This window comes from Phaenicophaeus curvirostris, chromosome 6 (genome assembly GCF_032191515.1).
Source record: "Phaenicophaeus curvirostris isolate KB17595 chromosome 6, BPBGC_Pcur_1.0, whole genome shotgun sequence".
NCBI lineage: Eukaryota > Metazoa > Chordata > Aves > Cuculiformes > Cuculidae > Phaenicophaeus > Phaenicophaeus curvirostris.
In genome coordinates, this window is record NC_091397.1 from 416,442 (window position 1) to 435,147 (window position 18,706).

At 61.0% G+C, this 18,706-nt stretch overlaps 2 protein-coding genes across 3 annotated transcripts; one reads left to right on the forward strand and one right to left on the reverse strand.

Annotated features, from left to right (window-relative positions):
* Positions 1-1,205: 1,205 nt before the first annotated feature.
* LOC138721754 (zinc finger protein 777-like) lies at positions 1,206-11,608 on the reverse strand. 2 transcript variants are annotated; one of them, XM_069859159.1, is made up of 7 exons: positions 11,479-11,608; positions 9,546-9,944; positions 8,017-8,143; positions 6,301-6,414; positions 5,485-5,598; positions 4,532-4,645; positions 1,206-3,474 (listed from the first exon to the last, which is right to left on the reverse strand). In XM_069859159.1, the coding sequence occupies exons 1-7, from the start codon at positions 11,605-11,607 to the stop codon at positions 2,567-2,569; spliced, it is 1,905 nt and encodes a 634-aa protein (XP_069715260.1). In that variant the 5' UTR covers position 11,608; the 3' UTR covers positions 1,206-2,566. The 2 variants fall into 2 exon arrangements, with proteins under 2 accessions (XP_069715260.1, XP_069715262.1); XM_069859161.1 differs by lacking the exon at positions 4,532-4,645.
* A 315-nt stretch (positions 11,609-11,923) lies between these two features.
* LOC138721757 (tigger transposable element-derived protein 3-like) lies at positions 11,924-15,871 on the forward strand. Its single transcript, XM_069859163.1, has 3 exons — positions 11,924-12,002; positions 13,492-13,620; positions 13,696-15,871. Exons 1-3 carry the CDS (start codon positions 11,969-11,971, stop codon positions 15,420-15,422), a joined length of 1,890 nt encoding a protein of 629 aa, XP_069715264.1. The 5' UTR covers positions 11,924-11,968; the 3' UTR covers positions 15,423-15,871.
* The last annotated feature ends 2,835 nt before the right edge of the window (positions 15,872-18,706 follow it).

The window sequence follows — 18,706 nt, forward strand, 5'->3', positions numbered from 1 at the left end:
GGAGGCCGGGGCAGGGCGGCTGTGGTCAGGGTTGGGTGAGGGGGGGCACTGTCCCACCCTGTCCTGTCCCGCCCCACCTTGTGCCATCCCGTCCCATCCCATCCGATCCTGTCCCATCCAACCACCCCTCCCGTCCCCATCCATTCCATGACATCCCATCCCACCCACCCTGTCCTATTGGAGCCTATCCTCTCCTCTCCTGTCCCATCTCCATCCCCTCCCCATGCCAACTCTCTCTGGGAAGCCACCAGAATTAGGATTAGGCTTAGGGTTAAGGTTAGACTTGTCCCAGAATTGAGTTGGCCCTGATCCCACGGGCCTGGGGATGAAGTTCCCCTCTGGAGCCACCACGTGTGGCCTGGAGCAAGAACCAGGCGGCTGCTCCCGACCCGCTTTGATGGGGATGGGAAGGAAACTACAACTCCTGCAACCCGGGGACCCATCGTGGACAACCACGGCCACCACCCTGCAGAGCAGGACACAGGGACAGGGAGGATCCAGGTGCTGAGACCCTGGAGCAGCCCAGGATGGTGGGATCCGGGGCACAATCATCCCAGGAGTGAGGAGATCCCAAACCACACGTGATCCCATGGCTGGACAAGCAGGTACGGCACTGCAAAGGAAGAGCAGGATCCCACTAGGCCACCATGGAGCTCCTGCTGCCACCCCCAGAGCTCCTGCTGCCACCGCGGGGCTCCTGCTGCCACCCCCCGCCAGCACGGGAGCCCCGGGCTGCGCCGTGAGAGGAACGAGGGCTCTGCCCTGCGGAGCCCGGCCTGGTGGGAACAGTTTATTGGCAGCCCCGGTACAAAGAGCTCGGCTACGCGCGCAGGAGGAAGCGGAGATGAAAATCCAGAGCAGGTCGGTGGCTCCGAGGAGCCCTGGGAATTGTCCTGCGTGGGCCGAGGTCGCTCTGGCTGCCCTGGAGATGAACCCAGAGCGCTGGCGGCTGGATCCCGCGTGCCGGAGTGGGTGACGCCGCCGCAGGCACCAGCGCTTCTCCCGGCGTGGGATTGTCCCGGTTCTATCCCGCAGCCGAGCTCGGCTGTGGCCAAAAGCTCCTCAAGCATCGCTGCAGCCCCCGCAGCATCTGGAGCTGCGACTCCATCCCCAAATCTGCTTCCAGCAAAGGAAAAGCTCCAAAAACACAAACACCGAAGTCCGGGCACCGACGGCGAGGGGAGCTGAGCAGCTTTGTTCGCCGGCTCCGCGGATGCTCGGCGTGGATAATAACGGACTCGAGCAGAGCCGGCTTGGCTTGTGCGGATTTTCCGGCTCGGCGAAGGTCCTGGAAAACACTAATAAAAAGCGCTGCGGGCGTCGCGGCGGGAAAGCGAGGACGAAACACGGAGGGGAGCGGGGCTGCCATCGCCCACCGACAGCGGTTCGGGATGGGGAACACCGTAGTGACGGACCGTACAAAAAAAAAAAAAAATAGGATTACAAAACACGAGCACGAACCAGCAGCCGACGAATACGCAGCGGAAAAGACACCACTTACAGCCACCTCAGGAACAACAGCGACAGCTCCGAGAACTCGACCAATATTTACACAGGCGCCTGAAAAACTCCGGTCAGTTATTTCCTACATTGAAGTGTTTTAGGTCACTGAAATATAGTGTCACATTTCCTTGTAGTATTATAATAATAATAATAATATCATCAATAATAATAATAATAATAATAATAAGATACTACTTCTAGATGGACTAAAAACCAGACAGCTCTGTACAGGGGTTAGGAGAAGTTGCCTTCACTCATCTGACTTACCTGAGTGACCAGACCCAGTTAAAAAAGGATAATAAAATTGCCTTCATCAATAAGGAGTTTGTGGAAGGGACCAGGGGCTCCGTTCCCTTGGGAAACGACAGCCCCGCTGGCCCCAGAACATCCTTCCAAAGAGCAGGAACGTGTCCTCCTCGGGTGAGGCCCCCGGCTGCGTCTCCACACGCTCCCAGCTCCTCTGTCCCTCCTCCTGCTCATCCTTTCCTCCTGCACCGACTTTCCCTCACCCGGCTCCTTCCCGCTCGCTCCTCTCGCCTTCTTGCCTTCGGCAAATCCCACGTCGCGTCCCTAAATCGCATCCCCGCTCCGCTTCTCCTCCCTTCGTGCCACCCCAGGGGCGGCAGCGCAGCGGGAGCGGGCGGCCTGGGAGCGGCACCTCCCTCCCCTCCCTCGCGCTTCCCTTCCGGCGGCGAAAACGAGGGGAAAAAAGGAAGCGAAAGCTCGTCGCTCCCGAATATGCACAAAGATAGGTGGGGAACCCCCTGCTAAAGACGGACCCCGGAGAAGCCCGCGGGATGATTCTCTCCGGGCAAAATCCAAACCCGCGTAGGGGAGAACTAGACCGAGGCCTACGCCGCTCGGGAAGTCTCGCGTAACCCCGCGGGATCGACATCCGGATTTAGAGTTTGTAAAATTCCTTCGCTGCTTCGGCAAAGCGGGCTCGGAGCGCGGCCACAACGGCTCAAGCTGCAATACGAGTTCGCTCGCCTCCCAACCGTGCCACGCGTCCCCCTGCCAGCGCGGTCACCGCTACCCGCGAGCCCCCGGCCTCCCCGCGGCGCTACTGCTTAGTCTCTGTCTTCACGCAGAAAGGGCTGGTTTGAGTGGCCGACTCCAGGCTCTGCTGCGACTCCTCCGCGGGCCGCGGGTTCCGGGAGTGGATTTTCTGGTGGCAATTCAGAGACTCCTTGTAGCGGAAGTGCTTCCCGCAGACGGGACACTGGTAGGGGGTCTCTCCGGTGTGGACGCGCCAGTGTTTGAGGAGGTGGTCGCGGCGGATGAAGCTCTTGCCGCACTCGGTGCACTGGTACGGCCTCTCCCCGGTGTGGATGCGCTGGTGGCGAATGGCTTTGGAGAGGTCTCGGAAGTCCTTCCCGCAGTAGGTGCAGGTCAGCGGGCCGTCGCCCTTCTCCGTGTGGAGCTTCTGGTGCAGGATGAGACTCACCTCCAGGCTGAAGCTCTCCTTGCACTGCGAGCAGGTGTAGGGCCGCTCCACCATGTTGTTCACCTGGTGCCGGACCAAGCCGTACTTGAAGCCGGAGCCCTTCTCCCCGTCGGCGGAGCGCTTGGACTGCTTGGACCGGGAGGAGGGCCCGGCGGCCGTTTTGGATTTCTGCCTGAAGCTTTCTCCGTGCTCCAGGGAGGTGCAAGCCTCTTCGCTGGCGTGGGCTTTCTGGTGGGCGGCGAAGAGCTGCTTGTCCAGGAAGCTCTGCCCGCACTCGCAGCAGATGTAGGGCCCTTCCACCGCCGCCGCGTCCTCGGGAACGTCCTTCTTGGCCAGGTCTCTCCCCCGGCGAGACGAGCGCCTCAGCCCGTTGCCCGTTCTCTGCTGCTGGGTGGATCCGCTGCGGCCCTTGCCGCTCGGTTTCGCCTCCTCTTCGGGGCTGGAGAAAACCTCTTCCCACTTGCCCGTCAACGAGGTGGGAAGCTCGAGGCTTTCCGAACCTTCCTCGTCGCACGGCTGTTCGTCTGGCGGAGCAGAGACACGCGTGTCATTTCTCTGAGGCAAGAAGCACCTCGTCAGCCAGCCCCCAGCTCTCTCGGGGCAGAGGTGGTCACCGCGTCGCAGGCTCCAGACAGGACCTGGCGCTGCGGGGCTGCCGGTTCCATCTCGGAGCCACTCGAGCGCACGGGAAGGTCAACAAAGCTGATGTGTTTTGACTTAGAATCACGGGAATCTTTAGGTTGGAAAAAGACCTTTAAGATCATCAAATCCAACCACAAACCCAGCACAGCCAACTCCACTGGTAAAACCACGTCCCCGAGCACCACATGTGGATTTTAAACCCCTGCGGGGACGGGGGCTCCACCACCTCCCTGGGCAGCCTCTGCCAGGGCCGAGAACCCTTTCCATGAAGGAATATTTCCTAATAGCCAGTCGAAACTGAACCTGGCACAACTTGAGGCCATTCCCTCTCATCCTACCCCGTTGGAGAAGAGCCCAGCACCCACCTCACCACAACCTCCTTTCTGGGAGCTGCAGAGAGCGAGGAGGTCTCCCCTCAGCCTCCTCTCCTACTAAACAGCCCCAGGTCCTTCAGCTGCTCCTCACAACCCCTTGTTCTCCAGCCCCTTCCCCAGCTCCATTCCCTTCTCTGGACACACTCCAGCCCCTCAAGGTCTTTCTTGGAGTGAGGGACCCAAAACTGACCCCAGGATTCGAGCTGTGGCCTCACCAGCCCCAAGTCCAGGGGGACAATCCCTTCCCTGCTCCTGCTGCCACCCCAGGGCTGCTCCAAGCCAGGATGCTGGTGGCCTTCTTGGCCACCTGGGCCACTGCTGCCTCACGTTCAGCTGTTCTCAACCAACCCCCCCAGCTCCTTCTCCTCCAGGCAGCTTTCCAGTCGCTCATCCCCAAGCCTGGAGCTGCTCGGGGCTGTTGTGACCCAAGTGCAGGACCCGAGGTTGAACCCCATCCCGTTGGTCTCAGCCCATGGATCCGGCCTGTCCCAATCCCTCTGCGGAGCCTTCTGCCCTCCAGCCCACGGATCCGGCGTGTCCGGATCCTTGTGCAGAGCCTCCCTACCTTCGAGCAGATCGACACTCTCGCCCAACTTGGTGTCATCTGCAAACTGACTGAGGGAGCACTCGATCCCCTCGTCCGGATCACGGATAAAGACTTCTCGGGAAAGCCCAGACACTACAATGACGAGATCATTGTATCATATCTCTACGTACGTGGTAGACAAAGGGGAAAAAGTGGGTTCCTCAGCAGGAGGTGAAGCAGAAGGTCTTAAGAACACGTGATTTAGGATAAAAGCAAAAAAAATGAAGGGAAGGGGACTAAAGCCTCTTTTCCTTCTTGGCTTGCACAGGGCAGAAGGATCTCCCACGAACCGAGGACGCTGGCAAAGGGAGGATGAAAAGAACCCAGAGGATGTGGGGATGCGAAGAGGCCTAAAAACCCCACAGGTTTCTGCAGAGCACAAGGTAAAGCTGTGCCGAATTGAAACAGGCTGGAATTCTGGAAAAGCATCAGCCAGAAGAGTCGAGCTGCTTCTGAGAACAAGGCCAGGGAGCCACATCCTTGCAAGGGACGCTTCCCAAAGTGCTTCAAATGCTCCCGTGAGGGACCCAGGGTGGCGACAAGGACAAATCTTTTGCTGCGCCACAAGGAACCTGGTGTTTGGCTGACAGAGAAAGCTGTGAAAAATATTACTTTACGTGCTCGTGAAAAAGAGCTTCAAGAACTCTGTTGCTTGCGCCGTCCAAGCCTCGCCTGCCCTGCTCATCTCCACCTCAAGGCTGACCAAACGCGCCGCCGCACAGGTGATCTGCACCCCCTCACCTGCCCACGGCTGCTTTTACCAGCGGGTGCTCCTGTCCCGTGGCTTCTTCCACCCCTGGTTTATCCATCCAGCTGCCCCGCTGACCCTGCCCAGCGGAGAGCACACACCTCACCCCGGGCAACCCCAGCAATGCCAAGAGCTTAAGCTTGGAGAAGCTCCCATACGCACAAGCTCCGCACTTCCGACTCACATGTACTAGGGACCTCCATGCATTCCTCCTCTTCAGAGCCCTCGTTGGGGCTCTCGGCCAGAGTCTCTTCGTATTTGCTCCACGAGTAGTCATCAGGACCAGGAAAGGAAAACTCTGTGCACAGGAGAAAGAACAGGAGTCGACATCCACGCCTCCCAGATGCTTTAGAGAGGATCTCACTGTAAAGAGATTTCCTCAGCACAGGAAGGCCGTGGATCTGGTGGGAGGGTGTCCAGAGGAGGCCACAAAAATGCTCTGAGGCCAGGCTGAGAGAGTTGGGATTGTTCAGCCTGGAGACAAGAAGGCTCTGGGGAGACCTTAGAGCAGCTTCCAGTGCTGAAAGGGGCTCCAGGAGAGCTGGGGAGGGGATTTTGATCAGGGAGGGCAGGGATAGGACGGTTTGAAGCTGAAAGAGGGGAGATTGGGATGAGATCTTAGGAAGAAACGTTCTCCTGTGAGGGTGACAAGGCAGTGGCACAGGTTGGCGGTGGCTGCCCCATCCCTGGAGGGGTTCAAGGCCAGGCTGGATGGGGCTTGGAGCCCCTGATCCAGCGGGAGGTGTCCCTGCCCATGGCAGGGGTGGAACTGGGTGGGCTTTGAGGTCCCTTCCCACCCAAACCATTCCAGGATTCTATGATTTTGGGAGAGACGGATGCATTGGGCAAGAGCCGGCTGGGAAAGCAAAGTCAGCCCTGCACCCGAGGACAGAGCCGGCAAAACTCAAGAGCAGAGGTGAGCGAGCAGCGCAGGCAGGCGGCGACAGCCACAGCTCTGCTTCCCACCTCCCCGCTGCATCCCAGGGACCTCGTGGCTCACCAGTGCTGGGGTCCGTAGGGGTTTCTCCTCCCTCAGATTCCTCCTGATCCTCCGCGTTGGGATCCTCTCCTTGCTCAATCCGTGACAGGAGGTCAGGCTTGGAAATGGCAGCATCTGCAGGTAAAACCACCCCCCAAAACCAGAGGATCAGAACGTTTCTTTCGCCCTCGTGGGAGAGAAACTCTCAAACCTTCACCCACCAACCTTCCTTCGCTGCTGGGGATGACGGGGAACGGAAGGAGAGGCTTAAGACGCTCTCCCACAGCTGCCACCGCTCCCCTTGCCTGGGCCCTGGGGATGTGAGCGGGCGGCAGGAGCCCCTCCCAGCCTGCAGCGTGGGGAGGAGAAGAACAAAATGCATCTGTGCTTACCTCCAGGCTTCCTTTCTTCTCCTCTCTAAGGTCCGCGGATCCATTACAATGAGGACTTCAGCTCGGGGCCAGCACCAGAGCTGTCAGCCAGCGGCAGCAGGGAAAGTGCCCTCCCCATGCTGTTCCCTCCAGCCAGGACCGCTCCATCCTACTCGTCCGAGTCACAGGCTGCTTGCGGATTTTGGTGAGGGAAAGGGGACAATCACAATCTCTCCCAGGGCGGAGAGCTGAAAACTTCATTTCCAAACAAATGTAAGCTCTGGGTATTCGTTTCCACCGCTGCGCTGGTGGATCCGTTTGCCTTATCCGAGGGCCAAACCCCTAAGCCTCATTACTCAAAGGAAACCTTCAGATGAAGCACAGATACATTTTTCTAAGCTCCAGGCTCAGATCCACAGATCCCTACGTTCCTGTGCCTCTAGCGCAGGACAGCGGATTGGTTTTTAAACAGGGGAATCGGCTGGATGGGATGGGCAGGGTCTGGATTTATCCTTCGTCTTTTGCACACAGGGACTGCAGAAGAGCTCTGCCCCTCAGAAAAAAAAACCAAAAAATCAAGGAAGAAAAGGAATAAAAAGGCTGGATAGCCCAGAGCTGCACACCAGCGGCTTCGGCCCAGGGGGGGAGACGGCTGCAGGTGGGCGTCCAGCTAAAGCAAAGTTGTTCCTCGGAGGCAACGTGACCCCTGGAGGGAATCCCTGGAGGGAATCCCTGCAGCCGGGCCTGGAAGGAGCGAGCGGAGCGCGTTTGTTTAGCTGTGGGTAGGTTTGTTCGGCGGTGAATGCGTTTGTTTGGCTGGGAGCGCGCTGACTCCAGGCCACAGGAAGGGAAAGAGGAAGGCAGAGCTCGCCCTCGCCTGCTGCTTCTCCCCAGCTCTACAGGAGCAAATACCACAAGAGCTTGCGCAAGAAACGCTCCCTGGGATGAGGCTGGGGTCAGAGGGAGCGCCGAGGCGGCCAACACCCTTCGGAAAGGCCCTGCAGCGCAAGGACAGGCTGGAAGGAAGCTCCGAGGCAGGAAACCGCTCGAAGCGGCCAGCGCAGCGGGTCTGGGGGCCTCCACGTGACAAAGAAACTGCCCTCTTCCCTGTCCTTACTCAGCCCAGGGTCTTTTTCCTCATCCTCCTTACGCCCCAGGGGTTTGCTCGGCTCCTACAACCACAGGAACCGTCAGGGAGCGGCTGCAGCAACGCTCCCGACGTCCACCCGCCGCTAAACCAAACTGGCGAGGACCAGACGTTCCCAATCCCACCCTCCTCGATCCCAGCAGGGACGGCAGCGCCTCCGTCCGCAAGGAAAAACCTCCTGCGACGGGAGGCTCAAGGCAAAGCCCAGCTTGTCTTTACCCATCGAGATGACGGCCTCGTAGTTCCCTTTCATGATGTGCCTGTAGAGCTCCTTCTGCCACTCGTTCAAGCTCTTCCACTCCTCCTCCGAGAAGTTAAACGAAGCATCGTTGAACGCCACGGGGACCTGGAATGAGAAGCATCGTACGCTCAAGGCATTTTATTGAGGAGAACACCCAGGAATGGGTTTTTTTCGCACTCTAAAGCTCCCTGAAAGGAGGTTGTAGCATGGCAGGTGCCGGTCTTGCAAAGACCAAGCAATAGGACAAGAGGAAATGGCCTCGAGTTGTACCCAGGAGAGGGTTAGCTTGGGTGTTGGGAAATATTTCCTCATGGGAAGTGGTGTGAAGCTCTGGAAGAGGTTGCCCAAGGCAGTGGTGGCGTCTCCAGCCCTGCAGCGGTTCAAATAACGTGTGGGTGCAGCACTTTTTAGTGTGGGTGCGGCACTTTTTAACAGCGGGGCTGGGCCGACGGTTAAACTGGATCAGCTTAGAGGCCTTTTCCGACCTTAACGATTCCACAATTCTATGTTTTTGACCTTAACGATTCCACAATTCTAAGTTTTCTCATTCAAATTCCTCACGCAGGGCCCAGGACAGTGTCAGGCAGCAACACCTGCTCCTCCCCAGACACCTCGCTCGGCTCCTCAGCCTGGTTCCGGCAGCTTCACAAGGGAGACCAAGGGGTTTTTCCCCGCATCGTCCGCCTGCACCCGGCCCTGCTCAGCCTCCTCGTGTCACGCCTGAGCTCTCAGGCACACAATCTGCTGCTGATTCTGCTTCCACTTCGTCTTTTTGCAGCAGTTCTGCTGAAACGCCCTCTGAAGAGGAACTGGAGACACGCTACCAAAGCCACCCAGCACGCAGGGCTGAGCCGTGTGGTTCTGCTTTACTCAAATCTGGCTGCAGCCACGTTAAAGAGGCCGTAACCCCACACAGAGCGGCCGTCGTCTTTTGGCGAGGACCAGAAATGGACCCACCCCTGCTCTGAGGACAGGCTGAGAGAGTTGGGGCTGTTCAGCCTGGAGAAGAGAAGGCTCCAAGGAGACCTTAGAGCAGTTTCCAATATCTAAAGGGTCTCCAGAAAAGCTGGGGAGGGGCTCTGGATCAGGGAGGGCAGGGATAGGGTGAGGGGAGCAGTTTTGAGCTGAAAAAAGGGAGATGGGGATGAGGTCTTGGGGAGAAATGTTCCCCTGTGAGGCAGTGGCACAGGGCAGGGGTGGCTGCTCCATCCCTGGAGGGGTTCAAGGCCAGGTTGGATGGGGCTTGGAGCCTCTGATCCCGTGGGAGGTGTCCCTGCCCGTGGCAGGGGTGGAACTGGGTGAGCTTTGAGGTCTCTTCCAACCCAAACCGATTCTATATAACGAGCCGTGTGTAATTAACACAAAGGGAGCGATGCCCGTGTTTTTCACCCAGCGTGCTCAGTGCTGCCGCGGCCCTAAACGGAGCGGTGGGTGCAGCCGACGTGCAGAACAGCCCCGCTGAGAAGCCCGAGCAGAGAATCAGAGAACCGAAACAGAGAACCGTTACCTTGGGGACCTCCCCCTTTGCCCCGGGGGGCAGCCGCAGGATCCAGAAGTTCCTGTTCTTCAGGAGGTTCTCCATGTTCTCCAGCCTCTTCTGCAGCTGCCCGTACTCCTGGATGAGGGTCCCCAGCGCCGTCCACTTGCTCTCCAGCTGGTTCCCGAACTCCACCGCCGTCTTCTCGCAGCCGATGAGCTTCGTCTCGGCCATCCTCATCCTTCCTTCCAGGTTCATTAACTGAGCGGCCTGGGCGTCCACCTTCCTGTCCACGGCCTGCAGCTCGGCCACCAGCGTCAGGGAGATCTCGGCCGCAGGCAGCTCGGCTTCTTCCTGCTTGCCGGCCGCGGGGGGCGGCGGCTGCTGCTCCAGGGGCAGCTCCTGAGGCTCCATCGCCCACTCCAGCTCCTGCGAGGGGGACAAACCCAAAATAAAGCAGCGTGCCATTCCAAGGACCGTATCGTTAAGACAACCAGGCACTCCAAAAGTAGCTTTGAACAGGTACAGGAAATAGCAGGGCTCATCGTCACCAATTCTCACAGATTTAGCATGTTCTAAAACAACATAAAGCAATGAAGAACGTGGCTTTCATTGCTCTCTACCATCATTCTCAATATAGTTTTGTTTTAAATTTCTTCCATATAAGTTAACGTTGTCAGCCACGGCTGCTTTGTTTTCTGAAAGGGAAGATGATCTGCTGAGTTGTCTGAGAGACACACTTCCTTTATTTGGGACTTTTAGGGCGGGGTGATTATTTTGCCTTTCTTTAAGACAGTTTATCAAGATTTGTGCAAGGTTAATGCAAGGAAATTTTTGGTGTTTAGTCTTGTCTTCGTGTAGACTCATCATGAACAGTTCATGAACAGCTCCTGGAAGGAATCTCGAATTTCATGAGTTGTGCAGTGCGTGTAAGGCCCTGTTTTGCAAATACAAGTGTAATTACAGTTCCCCTAAAAGCACAAGTTGCAAGAGGAAAAATTCCTACTGGGCGTAAGGAAAAAAAGCCATCAGATTGACAGTGGTTAACTACCGGAACAAGCTGCTCAGAGTATTTGTAGAGTTGTTACCCTTCCAGATCCTCAAAAACTTGATTGGATGAAGCCAAGAAGAACAAGGATTAGGAGGAGCGGCTGAGAGAGCTGGGGGGGTTCAGCCTGGAGAAGAGGAGGCTGAGGGGAGACCTCATTGCTCTCTACAACTCCCTGAGAGGAGGTTGTGGAGAGGAGGGAGCTGGGCTCTTCTCCCAAGGGACAGGACGAGAGGGAATGGCCTCAAGCTCCACCAGGGGAGGCTCAGGCTGGACAGCAGGATGAAATCTTTCCTGGAAAGGGTGATTGGTCCCCGTCTGAGGCTGCCCAGGGAGGGGGTTGAGTCCCAGGGGGGTGGATGAGGTGCTGAGAAGCTAGAAAAGGTGATGAAGTGACCCTGACCGCCTCGGGCAGGGCTGCAGGGAGGAGGAAGGGACCTGCTGATTCTGTGATTCAAACCCAACGTGTTCTAACTACGAAGTCAGCTCTGTTTTGAGCAAACGTTAGGATTGAATGACCTCTAGAATCCACTTTACAACCCCCATTTGCTACGATGCTGTCCGCGTTTCAATAAAACAACGAGCTGAGCTGATTTCAGGGCTATTTTTAGGAGGATGACACCCCACAATCTGCCTGCGCAGATGAGACGCGTCGCGGTTGTAATTTTATTCGCCTGTAAAACGTCGTTTTGGTCGGTTATTTCAAATTGGTGCTCCAAGGCGCCTTTTTAAAAGGAGGTAGAAATATATTTGGTGTTTGGGGGAAGGGGGGGGTAGGACCCTCCCTCACGCCTTGTGGGGGGGACCCTCCCTCAGGCCTGAGTGGGGGGGGGGGGGGACCCTCCCTCAGGCCTTAAGCTGGGGAAATGGGGTTTGGCCGCGGGACGAGGGGGAAAGGGCTTGGGGGCCGCTTACCTGATCGGGGGCCCAGTCGGCCATGGCGGGGGGGAGCGGTGGCGGCGGCGGGGGGGGTGTCGGAACGGATCGAAGCGGCTCCCTCAGGGGCGGCGGAGCCGAGCGGCCATGCCGGGGGGCGCGGGGCATGCTGGGAGCGGGGGTGGGGGGGGCGGCGAGGGGGAGGAGTGCGCATGCGCCAGGAAGGGGAGCGGCCAATCAGAACGCGGCTCGCTCGACGCGGACCAATGGGTGAGGGAGGTGGGCGGGGCTTGGTGCGGGCATCCCAGGCCACGCCCCCTCCGCGCGGCCATTGGCTCGTTTTGCGATAAGCCATGCCCCCTTCGTAGAAGGGGGCGTGGCTTATCGCAAACGAGCCAATGGCCACGCGGAGGGGGCGTGGCCTGACGCGCCGTTACGCGCGCTCCCAGCGGCGACCGCGGCGGCCCCGGGAGCGGCCCCAGGACCCCCATTGACTCCCCCCGGGAGCCTCCAGGAGCGGGCTGGGGCCATGAAGGAGGAGCGGCAGCGCCCCGGAGGCCTCGGTGAGGCGCCTGGGGCCGGCACGGGAGCGGGGGGGGAGGGGGGGGATCGGTGGTGGCATCACCGGGGGCTTTGCTGGTGGCATCGCCGGTGGCATCGCCGGTGGCATCGCTGGTGGCATCACCAGCACCGTTACTGGTGGCATCGCTGGTGGAATCAACAGTAGCGTCGTTGGTGGCATCACTGGTGGCATTGCTAGCAGCATCCTTGGTGGCATCACTGGTGGCATCGCCAGCAGCATCCTTGGTGGCATCGCTGGTGGCATCACTGGTGGCATTGCTAGCACCGTTACTGGTGGCATCACTGGTGGCATTGCTAGCACCGTTACTGGTGGCATCAGTAGTGGATTCACTGGTGGATTCACTGGTGGCATCGTTGATGGCATCACTGGTGGCTTCACTGGTGGCATCACCAGCAGCATCCTTGGTGGCATCACTGGTGGCATCGCTAGCACCGTTACTGGTGGCATCAGTAGTGGATTCACTGGTGGCATCGCCAGCAGCATCCTTGGTGGCATCACTGGTGGCATTGCTAGCACCGTTCCTGGTGGCATCAGTAGTGGATTCACTGGTGGCATCGCTGGTGGCATCACTGGTGGCATCGCCAGCAGCATCCTTGGTGGCATCACTGGTGGCATTGCTAGCACCGTTCCTGGTGGCATCAGTAGTGGATTCACTGGTGGCATCGCTGGTGGCATCACTGGTGGCATCGCCAGCAGCATCCTTGGTGGCATCACTGGTGGCATTGCTAGCACCGTTACTGGTGGCATCAATAGTGGATTCACTGGTGGCATCGCTGGTGGCTTCACTGGTGGCACTGCCAGCAGCATCCTTGGTGGCATCACTGGTAGCATCACTAGCACCGTTACTGGTGGCATCAGTAGTGGATTCACTGGTGGATTCACTGGTGGCATCGCCAGCAGCATCCTTGGTGGCATCACTGGTGGCATCACTAGCACCCTTACTGGTGGCATCAGTAGTGGCATCACTGGTGGCATCGCCAGCAGCATCCTTGGTGGCATCACTGGTGGCATCACTAGCACCGTTACTGGTGGCATCAGTAGTGGATTCACTGGTGGCATCGCCAGCAGCATCCTTGGTGGCATCACTGGTGGCATTGCTAGCACCGTTACTGGTGGCATCAATAGTGGATTCACTGGTGGCATCGCCAGCAGCATTGTTGGTGGCATCATCAGCACCATCACTGGTGGCATCAGTAGTGGATTCACTGGTGGCATCACCAGCAGAATCCTTGGTGGCATCACTGGTGGCATCGGTAGGGGAGTCACTGGTGGCATCACCGGTAGCATCACTGGTGGCATCACCAGCACCATCACTGGTGGCATTGCTGGTGACTTCACTGGTGGCGTTGCCAGCAGCATCCTTGGTGGCATCGCTAGCACCGTTACTCGTGGCATCGGTAGTGGATTCACTGGTGGCATCACCAGCAGCATCCCTGGTGGCATCACCGTCCCTCTTCTCTCCGTGACAGGTTTCACCGTCACCAAACCCGACATCCTGGCCGAGGTGGAGCGCGGGGAGGCAGCCGTGGGGACCCCAGGAGACGTCGGGGAGCACCGGCTCCCCCCGCCGTGCCCGGCGCCCACCGGCACCTCGCAGGGTGAGGGGGCTGGGGGCCGGGGGGCCGGTGGGGCCGGGGAGGAGGCCGCTCAGCGCCGCGCTGCTCTCTCCGCAGGGTCCTGGCTGGGCCGGGAGGTGAAGAGCGAGGAGGGGGTGTCCCCGCCACCGGACTCCCCCTTGTCCCACGGCTCCGGTGACTTCCCGGTGCCGCCGCAGGACCGGGGCTGTGGCTACTGTGGCATCGCCAAGCCCGGTGCCGGTAACGGAGGTTTCGTGTCCCCTCTGCTCGCCGCCGAGAGCCGCCGGTGCCGGCCGGGTGAGCCGGACTGCGCCGCGTGCGGCCGAGGCTGCGGGCAGAAGCCAGATCTGGTGCGGCACCGCTCGGCGCTCGGCGGGGACGGCTCGTCCGCCTGCGGCCGCTGCGGCAGAAGCTTCGCCGAGCCGGCGAGACCGGGAACCACCAGGCGGTTGGCTCCCTGCGCCGGGACAGCCGAAGCGGCACCGGCCACGCCGCGGAAAGAGCGGAAGGAGCTGTCGCTGACGGAGAAGGTGAAGGTGCTGGAGATGCTGGAGGGGCCCAAGGTGTCGCAGAGCGAGCTGGCCAAGCGTTTCGGCGTCTCCCAGCCCCAGATCTGCCGCATCATCAAGAACAGGGAGCGCATCCTGGCCGAGTGGCACCGCAGCGGCGACCCCGAGCGCAAGCGCAAGCGGGACGGGAAGGACGCGGCCCTGGAAGCCGCGGTGCTGCGCTGGGTGGAAGGCTCCCGCGACGTGCCCGTGGCCGGCTCGCTGCTCCAGCTCGAAGCCAAACACCTCGCCGAGGCGCTGGGCCGGCCCGTGCCGGAGCCCAGCAGCGCGTGGCTGCCTCGCTGCGGGACGCGCCGCGAAGCCCTCAAGAAGCCTCCGGTGGAGCAGGGGGACGCGGAGCAAGCCCTGGGCGAGCGCTGGGCCGGCGCGGTGCTGCCCGGCATCCTCGGCGCCTACGCGCCCGGCGAGATCTACGCCTGCGGCGAGACCGAGGTGACCTCCTCGGCCGGGGAGCGCTTGACGCTGCTGCTCTGCGCCAACGCCGACGGCTCGGAGAAGGTGCCGCTGCGGGTGGTGGGGAGGAGCCCGCGGCCGCGCTGCCTGCGAGGGGTCAACCTGGCGCAGATGCCCTGGAGCTACCGTGCCAGCAGCCAGGCCGGCGTCACCCCCGCGCTCTTCGCCGAGTGGCTGCGGGAGTTCAACGAGGGCATGCGGCGGCGCGGCAAGAGCGTCCTGCTGGTCCTCGCCGAGCCCCGCGCGCGTCCTCCCCTCCAGCTCTCCAACGTCAGGATGGTTTTCCTCCCGCCGGCCGCCGCCTCGGCGCAGCCCCTGGACCGCGGCGTCGCCGGAGACCTCCAGGGCCAGTACCGGCGCCGGCTGCTGCGGCGGCTGCCGGGGGAGCGCGGCGCGGGGCAGCCGAGCCTCCTGGATGCCCTGCACGTCCTGGCGCAAGCCTGGGGTGACGTGTGCCCGGGGCTCATCGCCGGCTGCTTCCGCGCCGCCGGCTTCGTCCCCGACGCCAAGACCCCGGGGCTCGTGGTGCCACCAGGATCCCTCAGCCGGGACGGGAACCCGACGGCTGCGGACACCGAGGAAGGCGAAGAGCCGGCGGAAGACAGGGACGCGGCGGAGCTGGCGGCGGGGCAGCCGTGTCCCTCGGAGCGCCAGGTCTGGGCCAGCCTGGCCACACTGCGGCGCTACCTGGAGTGCCGGGCCACCTCGCCAGACCTCTTCCAGGCCTTCTACGAGCTGGAGGACGCCGTGGAGATGTTGTCGGCAAGCACTGGGCCAGCCCTCGTCGGGGACAAGCTGTGAGCCGAGTGTGGCGCTGCTCATCACGGCTACCACCGAACTTGGCTTGGCCACCACCGAACTTGGCTTGGCCAACACCGAACTGGGCTTGGCCACCACCAAACTTGGCTTGGCCACTGGTGGAGTTGTGTCGTGGGGTTTGCCGTGGGTCAATGAGCTTTGGGGTTAAAGCAAGTGGCCATGTCCAGATGCCACCGAGCCACCGGCTCTAGGTATGACCTGTGGAGGTGGGGCTGGTGGCACAAACCTGCTGCCGAAACCTTCTCCCGACAGCGGGAGATGTTGAAGAACTGGTTTGCCTCGAGTGGAAGGCTTGTGTTTGTGGGTGATGTTGGGGTGGCCCTTGTGGTGGTGCCTCCTTCCCATGGGGAAGGACCAGGAGCCACCGGCTGCTGTCACCGCGCGGTGCTCGAGGTTTACAGCAGGCAATAAAAAGGCTTCAGCAAAGCGCAGGGTGGTGGTTGTCATGTTTTCATGACCCACAGAGGTCTCTTCCAACTCAAACCATTCCATGGTTCCATAATTCCAACTTGACATCAAGCGGAACCGCCAGATCCCATCCCTGGAGGTGTTCAGGGCCAGCTTGGACGGGGCTTGGAGCAACCTGATCCAGTGGGAGGTGTCTCCATCCATGGCAGGAGGTGGAACTGGATGGGCTTTGAGGTCCCTCCCAACCCAACCCAACTCAACCCAACCCAACCCAACCCAACCATCCCACGATTCCTCTCCCTCATGGTGACCTGGGGCCATGGAACCCGTGGTGAGGGGACACGGACCCTTGGTGAGGGGACATGAACCCGTGGTGAGAGGACATGGACCCTTGGTGAGGGGACATGGAACCCGTGGTGAGGAGACATGGACCAGTGGTGAGGGGACACAAACCCGTGGTGAGGGGACACGCAACCCGTGGTGAGGGGACATGAACCCGTGGTGAGAGGACATGGACCCTTGGTGAGGGGACATGAACCTGTGGTGAGGGGACACAAACCCGTGGTGAGGGGACACGCAACCCGTGGTGAGGGGACATGAACCCGTGGTGAGGGGACATGGACCCTTGGTGAGGGGACAAGAACCTGTGGTGAGGGGACATGGAAACCTTGGTGAGGGGACACGGAACCCGTGGTGAGGGGACATGGAACCCTTGGTGAGGGGACATGGACCCTTGATGAGGGGACAAGAACCTGTGGTGAGGGGACATGGAAACCTTGGTGAGGGGACACGGAACCCGTGGTGAGGGGACATGGAACCCTTGGTGAGGGGACATGAGCCCGTGGTGAGGAGACATGGAGCCCGTGGTGAGGGGACATGGAAACCTTGGTGAGGGGACATGGAACCCGTGGTGAGGGGACATGAACCCTTGGTGAGGGGACACGGAGCCCGTGGTGAGGGGACATGAACCCGTGATGAGAGGACATGAACCCGTGGTGAGGGGACATGAACCCGTGGTGAGGGGACATGGAGCCCGTGGTGAGGGGACATGGAAACCTTGGTGAGGGGACACGGAACCCTCGGTGAGGGGACATGGATCCTGTGCTAAAGGGACATGAACCCGTGGTGAGGGGACACGGAGCCCATGATGAGGGGACATGGAACCCGTGGTGAGGGGACACGGAGCTCGTGGTGAGAGGACATGGAACCCTTGGTGAGAGGACATGGAACCCGTGGTGAGGGGACATGGAACCCGTGGTGAGGGGACATGGAAACCTTGGTGAGGGGACATGAACCCTTGGTGAGGGGACAAGAACCTGTGGTGAGGGGACATGGAGCCCGTGGGGAGGGGACATGAACCCGTAGTGAGGGGACATGGAGCCCGTAGTGAGGGGACAGGGATCCTGTGCTAAAGGGACATGGAACCCTCAGTGAGGGGACATGGAACCCGTGGTGAGGGGACAGGAACCCTCGGTGAGGGGACAGGCATCTCCAAGGGGCCCCCATGGCTGACCCTGAGGCCCCACAGGCCCCTCCAGGCGCCGTCCCCCGCCCCATCCCGGTCCCAAGGCCTCGGCAGCCCTCTCGGGGTGCGGGGGGCCCCGTCCCGGGGCCGGTGCCGGCGGGGCCCGCCTGGGGCCGCTGTTTTCCGCGGGTTTCGCTCGGGGGGGCGCGGGGGGAGGCGGGTTTTGCGCGCGGAGCCGGCGGGGGCGGAGGCTGCGCAGCCCCAGTTCCGCCGAGCTGGGAGCCATTATCGCCCCTGCAGCCCAGAATAACCCCCCCCCACCCTCCCCCCCGCACACACACACGCTCCCCCCTTTCCTTTCTCTCTGCTCCCACACCGGCCGGCCCCCCCCTCCCCTCTCCCCTTCCCCCCCCTCCCCCTTCCCTGCGGACGCACAGGTAGGAGCCGCTCTGCTGCACTTAGGGGGGGGGGGGGCGGCATGGGAGGGGTTAAATGGGGGGGGAGGGCGTGAGGAGGGGGGGGCTCTGCCCGCCTCCCCCCCCCTCCGCTTTGTCCCGGAGAAACGGCGCCTCGTAAGCGGTGCCCCCCCCCCCCATATCTAGGGGCTCCCCCTGCGCCTCTGGGGGGGGGGGGATGTGGCTTGGGGGGTCCCAGGGATGGGGGGAGGGGAGAAAGGGTGTGGGGGGGGGCTGGGAGATGCTGTGGGGCTGGGGTCTGTGGGGTGAAGGGTTGGGGGGGGTCTCAGTGGGGCTGGGAGATGCTGAGGGGCTGGGGTCCGTGGGGTCAAGGGTTGGGGGGGGGTCTCAGTGGGGCTGGGAGATGCTGAGGGGCTGGGGTCTGTGGGGTGAAGGGTTGGGGGGGTCTCTGCTGTGGGGCTGGGGTCCGTGGAGTCAAGGGTTGGGGGGATCTCAGTGGGGCTGGGAGATGCTGAGGGGCTGGGGTCCATGGGGTTAAGAGTTGGGGGAGGTCTCAGTGGGGCTGGGAGATGCTGAGGGCTTTGCTATGGGGCTGGGGATCATGGGGATCCATGGGGTCAGGGGTTTTGGGGGTCTCAGTGAGTCTGGGAGATGCTATGGGGCTGGGGGTCTGTGAGGTCAAGGTCTGGAGGGATCTTAGTGGGGCTGGGAGATGCTATGGGGCTGGACATCCATGTGGTCAAGGGCTGGAGATGTTGCTGGAAGCGTCTCAGTGGGGCTGGGGATCCATGTGGATCCATGGGACCAAGGTCTGAAGGGGTCCCAGTGGGGCTGTGCGATGCTGTGGGCTTTGCTATGGGGCTGGAGATCCATGGGGTCAAGGTCTGGAGGGGTCTTGGTGGGTCTGGGAGATGCTGAGGGCTTTACTGTAGGCCTGGAGATCCACGGGATCAAGATCTGGAGGGATCTCAATGGGG